Below are 8,738 nucleotides of genomic sequence, written 5' to 3'. Positions count from 1 at the left end.
AATATGGCTTTTGAACATCCGAAAGAACAATTACTTCAGTATTGATGAAGTCCTGTTTGAAAATTGAGCTGTAGGGGCTACAGAAATGGTTCAGTGGTTTAGAGTACTTACTGTTCTTGCATACGACATGGCTCCAATTTCTGGCAATCAGTTGGGGGCTCACAGTCATCTATAACTTCAGTTCCAGGGGATGTAGAGTCCTCTGACTTCCACAGGCCCCAAGCCTTCACTGAGCATGCACACATACAGGCAAAACATCCAACCAAAACACATACAATTGGGCCGGGCGGTGGTGGTGCATGCCTTTAATCCTAGCACTCGGGAGGCAGAGGCAGGAGGATCTCTGTGAGTTCAAGACCAGCCTGGTCTACAAGAGCTAGCTCCAGGACAGGCTCCAAAACCACAAAGAAACCCTGTCTCGAAAAAACAAACAAAACAAAACAAAAAACACATACAAGTGGCAAAAGTTTGACCGTGAAAGATTATAAAGTAAACTTGAAGTCAGGTGGTGGTGGTACATACCTTTAATCCCAGCACTTGGGAGGTAGAGGCAGGTGGATCTCTGTGAGTTTGAGGCCAGCCTGGTCTACAAAGTGAGTTCCAGGATAGTCAGGGCTACACAGAGAAACTCCATTTCAAAAAAACAAAAACAAAAAAAAAACAAAGTAAACAAGCAAATAAAAGATAACTTGATATAAGTTTTGATATGTTAATATGTTAAGTAGAAATCTGGCATAGTGAAAAATATGAGCATTTATTTTGATGAAACATAACTTTTTTTTTTTTTTTTTTGGTTTTTCGAGACAGGGTTTCTCTGTGGTTTGGAGCCTGTCCTGGAACTAGCTCTGTAGACCAGGCTGGTCTCGAACTCACAGAGATCCGCCTGCCTCTGCCTCCCGAGTGCTGGGATTAAAGGCGTGCGCCACCATCGCCCGGCCATAACGTTTGTTTTTAACCATATTAATTACCTAAACAACTCTGAAATCACAGGGCTAAGTTCTATCCCCAGTCTTTCCATTTTAGGAATGGCAGAGTCTAAAGGATCATTTCTGAGAGGAAGGCCTGTTCATGATAATGAAATTGTACACTGGAGTAGAAGCTATTGTGTTCTGAGAGCAATGAGGGCATTTTAGATTCCTTACAGACTCAGAGCTGAAACGGTGATTAACCAAAAACCATACCAACTAATGCTTATCTTTTCAAGAAAGTGTCTTTAGTTACACTGTGAACAAAAAGAAATTTAGGACAGCCTGAAATTTTAATTAATATTACCACTTACTTATAAGCTGAATTGTATCATGGAAAAAATATAAAAAGAGGTACATATTACATATATACATGGGTATTCTAAAGATAATTTTAAATCAATAAATATTGTATAATATTTTAGTTTTGGGTTAGTCTATTGATTGTATCATATTTTACTGTCATCAGCAATCTCTAATATAAAGCTTATCCTTTTTTAACAAATTATCTTTTATTTGCACGGTCGTTTTGCCTGCATGTATGTTTCAGGGTGTCAGATCTTGGAGTCAAGGACAGTTGTTACCTGTCATGTGTGTAGCGCCTGCACACAAGCTGGAAACTAAGCTGGAGATTTAAAAACACATGCACACCCAGACAGACAGAGACACGGGGACACAGGTCATCCTTGATACAAGAATGCCAAGTTTATTGTGCTCCAGGGAAGCTTATATAGGGATCCTTAACTGATAGCCATACCCCAGCTCTTGGGGTCTTTCAGCTGCAGGCCTCCTCACCAGAACCCACTCCCCTGCCATCAGGGTCTATTGCTCAGAGCAGCTGCAGGCACAGGTAAACAAGTTGTTTTGCTCAGTTCACTCCAGCAGGCTAAGGGTCTGAGGCAGGCAAAGAAAGTCAAGGGGCCAGGGGGCTGCAGCCCCCAATACATGTGTGTGCTGGGGACTGAACCTGGGTCCTCTGGAAGAGCAGTCAGTGTTCTTAACCATGGAGCCCAAAGCTTGTCCTCCATATCAAAGACTTAGAGACTAGACTGATTATTGATAATAATATAAGCATGTGGGACAGAAACCACCAGCTTGGTATTTAAATTACCTTTTTAAAAATTGACTTAAATTGGACAGAACCAGAACTTTAAAAAAAAAAAAAGCCTGTCATGCAGACCACCAGGAGGAGAACCATGAGCAGCAGGGCTGTGGGTCAGGCCAGGCTGCTGGGAGGGGAAGGCTAAGCATCAGCATGATGGGCTGGAAGGGTCAGGCTGCCTAGAGGAGAAGTGTGAGCAGCAGCGAGGTTAGCCAGACTGCCGGGAGGAGAAGTATAAGCAGCAGCATGTTAGATTGGGACCAGGTCAGGCAGCCAGGAAGAAAAGTGTGAGCAGCAATGTGGGGGATAGGGCCTGGGCCAGACTGCCGGGAGGAGAAGCATGAGCAGCAATGACAGCAGTGGCCTCCAGAAATTATCTGAGCGCCAGAGCCTCAGCCTTACCAACACCAGGAGGAGCAACCATCTGAGCATTGGGCTCAAAGGCACCTGGAGGAACAATCACCAGAGGCTCTCCTCTACCTACACCTGAAGAAGTGATCAAAGGAGCCACAGCCCCCAACTACACCAATTGGAGGAAAAGGGACACGCCCCCTCCCAAACAGGCTTGATCTGTTTAGATCGGCAGAAAAGATGGGTAGACAACACAGTAAGAACACACTCAACAACATAAGGAGCAAAACAACACCACCAGAAACCAGTGGTTTGACCACAACAAAACTTAAACATCCCAATGAAGATGAAGCAGAAGAAGAGCAATCTTAAAAACAACTTTATGAAGATGATTGAGATTTTTAAAGAGAAAATGAAAAATTCCTTTAAAGAAGTGGAAAAAAAGACAATCAAAAAAAACTGGAAGAAATCAATAAATATCTTAAAGAAAACCAAGAAAAAGCAATCAAACAGGTGAAAAAAACAGTTCAAGACTAGAAAACTGAAATAGAAGCAATAAAAGAAAAACACAATCCAAGGAAAATATGGAAATGGAAAATTTGGGTAAATGATCAGGAACTACAGATGCAAGCATAACCAACAGAATACAAGAGATGAAAGAGAGATTCGCAGGCTCTGAAGATATGATAGAGGAGATAGATTCATAGGTCAAAGAAAATGCTAAATACAACAAATTCTTTTTTTTTAACTTTTTTTTTTTACAACAAATTCTTAACACAACATGTCCAGGAAGCTGGGACATCATGGAAACATTGATCCAAAGAATAACAGGAATTGAAGAAGGAGAAGTCCAGCTCAAAGACACAGAAAATATACTCAACAAAATCATAGAAGACTTTTCCAACCTAAAGAAGGACACACCTATAAAAATATAAGAAGCCTATAGAAAACCAAATAGACTGGGCTGAAATCAAAGTCCCCTTGCCACATAATAATCAAAACAGTAATCATACAGAATAAAGAAAGAATATTAAGAGCTGCAAAGGAAAAGGACCAAGTAACATATAAAGGCAAACCTATCAGAATTGCACCCGACATCTCAATGGGAACAGTGAAAGCCAGAATGTCCTGGTTAGGCATTATACAGACATTAAGAGACCACAGATGCCAGCCAAGACTACTATATCCAGTAAAAACTTTCAATCAACAAAGATGGAGAAAATAAGATATTCTATGACAAAACCAGATTTAGTCAATACCTATCCACAAATTCAGCCCTAGTGAAAGTACTAGAAGGAAAACTCCAACCCAAAGAAGTTAGTTATATTCACGAAAACACAGGCAAAAGATAATCCCACACCAGAAAATCCCAAAGAGAAACACAAACACACACACACACACACACACCCCTCCACCACCACCACCACCAACACCAACAACAACAACAACAAGAAAATAATAGGAACCTGCAATCACTGGTCATTATTATCTTTTTATATCATGGGGCTCAGTTCATCTATAAAAAGACATAAACTAATAGATTGGTTACAAAAACAGAATCCACCTTTCTGCTGCATACAGGAAACACATTTTAACCTCAAAGACAGATATTACCTCAGAATTGTGGGGGGCCAGCCTCAGCAGAGAAGAGGGTCTTAAATCTGGGATGTCTGGAAGGCAAAATGAGTACATGAACACAGGACTCTGATGCAAGCTAACAGGCTATCAGCTGCATGGCAAGTACTTTTTATTGTGCTTCTTTCTGCCATGATCTTCAAACCTCAGTCTTTTATTGTGAATTTTACACAGGAAAATGATTCTTTTTTCTTGTCACAGGTTAATCATTCCCTGGGCAAAGCAGTTCACAAGAAGTAAAAGGATTCTTTGAAATCATAACATCATCATTCATTATGACATTTTCCCAGTTCCCAAGCCCCATGCCAGCCACTATATTCTTAATTCTTAGCTGAGTTAATCATAAAACAACTTCTGAAGCTTTCATCTCAGAGGCTACCTTCTTGCAGTTACAGAAGCATAGTTCAGTGGGTTTTATTCCATAGTCGTACCCTTCCTATTGTTGGTCCTCACAATTCCAGTTTTGATTTATAAGGCCATAGTCAGACAGACCTAAAAGTCCTAAGTTCCTCAAAAACTTTATTCGTCATAGTCAAGTTCTTTTCTGTCAGTGTAATTATTTTGCCAAGTTTTATAATCAGGTAAAAAAGAATTTCTGCATTTTTCTCAAATTTCCCCAATTCTTTTTTTTTTTTTTTATACCAAAATGTGTTTATTGGGATGGTTCCCACTCATCTCGAATCCGGTGCTTTTCAGTGCTGCTTCCTCCTGAAGGAGCATCCTTCTGTCAGTCTTGCTTTCCCGCATGTAGGCTGACAGAGGACAGGGGAGCAGCCGACACACAGGACTACTGTCTGTGCATGGCTAAAGACCGTGGTGATTTTATAGCATCCTGGGCACTTCACATCCATAAAGTAGGAATTGGGGCTCTGCACCAGGCACTTTTTCTTGTGTTTCCTTTTTTCCTCCTCTGGTGAGGGATGAAGGAGATCCTTTGCGAGAGGCATGTTCTCGTAGGGAGGTCGTCACCGCCGGAAAGGCAAATTTCCCCAATTCTATCATTGGTGAGGTTCTTTCCCCCCATAACCTGATTTACAGCTTCAATGCCTGCCCGCTCTATCTGATCAGGAAGACTCATATTATTGTACAGCACATCCATATTTTCAGAAGCCACTGGTGTGGGAAAGAGAAAAAGAACATGAAGAACAAGTACACTAAATAGAATTGTTATAACTAGAATCATTGCCAAGTGGCATGTTGGTGTTTTCTCCTTGGCCCTCAAGTAACACACTGTTTAGCTGCCACTGGGTTGCCTGGAGGGAATTATTACTTCCTGCAACTCAGGAACTGCATGTGGAGGGGGGCTGTGCTTTGCTGTCTCCGACACAGAGTAAAGGGTTGGGGAAAGATTTTCCAATCAAATGGACCTGAAAAACAAGTTGGTGTAGCTATCCTAATATCTAGCAAAATAGACTTCAAACTAAAATCAGTTGAACGAGATGAAGAAGATCATTTCATATTCATCACAGGAAAAATCCATCAAGATGAAGTCTCAATTCTGAACATCTCTGCCACAAATGCAAGAGCACCCTCATTGTAAAAGGAACATTATTAAAGCTTAAATCACACATCAAGCCCCATACACTTATAGTGGGAGACTTCAACACACCCTCTCACCACAGGACAGGACAGAAACTTAACAGAGAAATAAAGAATCTAAATGGATGTTATGACTCAAATGGGCTTAACAGACATCTATAGAACATTTCACCCAAACACAAAAAAATATACCTTCTTCTCAGCACCTCACGGATCCTTCTCAAAAATCAACCATACTTGGTAACAAAGCAAATTTCAACAGATAGAAAAAAAATTGGAATAACCTCCTGAGTCTTATTGGACTATCATGGCTTAAAGTTTGAATTCAGCAACAGCACTAATTGCAACAAGCCCACAAACTCATGGAAACTGATCAATTCTCAACTGAATCACCACTTGGTCAAGGAAGGAAGAAAGAAAGACATTGAAGACTTCCTAAAATTCAATGAAAATGAATGCATAGCATATGCAAACTTATGAGACAGTTTGGAAGCAGTGTTAAGAGGAAAGTTCACAGTCTTAAGTGCCTACATTAAAAACCTGGAGAAATTCCACATTAGTGAATTAACAGAACACCTGAAAGCCATAGAACAAAAAGAAGCAAACTCACCAGAAGGACTAAATGACAGGAAATAATCAAACTGATAGCTGAAGTCAACAAAATAGAAACAATGAAAACAATGCAAAGAATCAAGAGACAAAGAATTGGTTCTTTGAGAAAATCAACAAAATAGACAAACCTTTATCCAAACTGACCAAAAGGCAGAGAGAGAATATCCAAATTAACAAAATCAGAAATAAGAAAGCTGACAGAACAGACACGGAGGAAATACAGAGAATCATCAGGCCGTACTTCAAAAACCAGTACTCCACAAAATTGGAAAACTTAAAGGAAATAGGCAAATTTCTAGATAAATATCACATACCAAAATTAAATCAAGACCAGCCAAGCAAATTAAGTAGACCTTTAACCACTAAGGAAATACAAGTAGCCATCAACTACCGATGGTTTCATTGCAGAACTCTATCAGATTTTCAAATAATTAATACCAATTCTTCTCAAATTGTTCTAAAAATAGAACCAGAAGGAACATTGCCAAGCTCTTTTTTTGAGGCTACAGTTACTCTGACACCCAAACCACACAAATTGCAACTAAGAAAGAGAATTACAGACCAGTCTCCTTCATAGACATTGATGCAAAAATACTCAATAAAATACTGGCAAACCGAATATAAGAGCACATCAGAAAATTCATCCACCATGACCAAGTAGGCATCATACCAGAGATGCAGGGATGGTTCAACATACAAAAATTTGTCAATGTAATCCACAATATAAACAAACTGAAAGAAAAAACCCCCACATGATCATCTCATTAGATGCTGAAAAAGCCTTTGACAAATTTCAGCACCCCTTCATGATAAAAGTTTTGGAAAGAGGAGGTACAAGGAACATACCTAAACATAATAAAGGCAATATACAGCAAACCAACAGCCAACATTAAACTAAATGCAGAGAGAATCAAAGTGATCCCACTGACATCAGGAACAAGACAAGGTTGTAAACTCTTTTCATATCTGTCCAATACAGTACTTGAAGTTTTAGCCAGAGTAATAAGACACAGAAAAAAAGGAGATCAAGGAATACAAATTGGAAAAGAAGAAGTCAAACTGTCACTATTTGCTGATGATATGATAGTATGCATATATGACCCCAAAATACCACCAGGAAACTCCAACAACTGATAAATATCTTTAGTAATGTAACAGGATACAAGATTAACTACAAAAATAAATCAGTAGCCCTCCTATATACATATGATAAATGAGTTGAAAAGGATATCTGAGAAACATCACCCTTTACAATAGCCACAAATAACATAAAATACCTTGGGATAACTCTAACCAAGCAAGTGAAAGACCCATGTGACAAGAACTTTAAATATTTGAAGGAAGAAATTAAAGACATCAGAAAATGGAAAGATCTCCCATGCTCTTGGATAAGTAGGGTTAACATAGTATAAATGGCAATCTTACCAAAAACAATATACATATTCAGTGCAATACCCCTAAAAATTCCAGCAAAATTCTTCACAGACCTTGAAAGAACAATACTCAACTTCATATGGAAAAAAACCCAGAAAGCCAAAATAATCCTTGTGTAATAAAGGAAATTCTGGAGGTGTCACAATCCCTGACTTCAAACTCTACTATAGAGCTACAGTAATGAAAACAGTTTGGTATTGGCATAAAAACATACAGGAGAACCAATGACTTTGAAATGAAAACCTAGATATCAACCCACAACCTATGAACACTGATTTTTGACAAAGAATCTAAGATTATAAAATTGAATAAAGAAAGCATATTCAACAAATGGCGCTGGCATAACTGGATGTCAACATGTAGAAGAATGCAAATAGATCCATATCTATTGCCACACACAAAACTCAAGTCCAAATGAATCAAAGTCCCCAACAGAACACCAACCACATTGGACCTCATACAAGAGAAAGTGGGAAGTAGCCTTGAACACATAGGCACAGGAGACAACTTACTAAATATAATTCCAGTAGCACAGACACTGAGATTGACAATTAATAAATGAGACCTTATGAAACTGAGAAGCTTTTGTAAAACAAAGGACACAATCAAAAAGACAAAATGGTAATCTACAGACTGGGAAAGGATCTTCATCAACTCCACATGTGATAGAGGACTGATCACCAAAATATACAAAGAACTCAAGAAACTAGACATCAAAAGCACAAATAATCCTATAAAAACACGGGGTAGCACCTAAACAGAGGACTCTCAACAGACGAATCTCAAATGCCCAAAAGACACTTAAGGAGATGCTCAACATTTTTAGCCATCAGGGAAATGCAAATCAAAACAACTCTGAGATATTATCTTACACCTGTCAGAATGACTAAGATCAAAAACACTAATGACAACGTTTGCTGGAGAAAATGTGGAGTAAAGGGAACACTGCCCCATTGCTGGTGGGAGTGCAAACTTGTACAGTCACTTTGGAAATCGGTATGGTGATTTCTCAGAAAATTAGGAATCAATCAACCCAGCAGTACTACTCTTAGACATATATCCAAAGGATGCTCAATCATACCACAAGGGTATTTGCTCAA

At 39.1% G+C, this 8,738-nt stretch overlaps 1 protein-coding gene across 1 annotated transcript; it reads right to left on the bottom strand.

Annotated features, from left to right (window-relative positions):
* Positions 1-4,676: 4,676 nt before the first annotated feature.
* On the bottom strand, positions 4,677-5,029 carry LOC121432348 (40S ribosomal protein S27-like). The gene has a single exon (XM_041630203.1). The coding sequence runs from the start codon at positions 4,998-5,000 to the stop codon at positions 4,746-4,748; it is 255 nt and encodes an 84-aa protein (XP_041486137.1). The 5' UTR covers positions 5,001-5,029; the 3' UTR covers positions 4,677-4,745.
* Between the last annotated feature and the right edge of the window lie 3,709 nt (positions 5,030-8,738).

The sequence above is a fragment of the Microtus oregoni genome, unplaced genomic scaffold, assembly GCF_018167655.1.
Source record: "Microtus oregoni isolate MIOR12 unplaced genomic scaffold, Mior012 000034F_ref0000314, whole genome shotgun sequence".
Lineage (NCBI taxonomy): Eukaryota > Metazoa > Chordata > Mammalia > Rodentia > Cricetidae > Microtus > Microtus oregoni.
This window is presented reverse-complemented; position numbering and strand designations above follow the sequence as displayed.

Excerpts from the sequence above, each read along its gene's own strand:
- LOC121432348 (XM_041630203.1), bottom strand. The coding sequence starts at position 5,000 with ATGCCTCTCGCAAAGGATCTCCTTCATCCCTCACCAGAGGAGGAAAAA.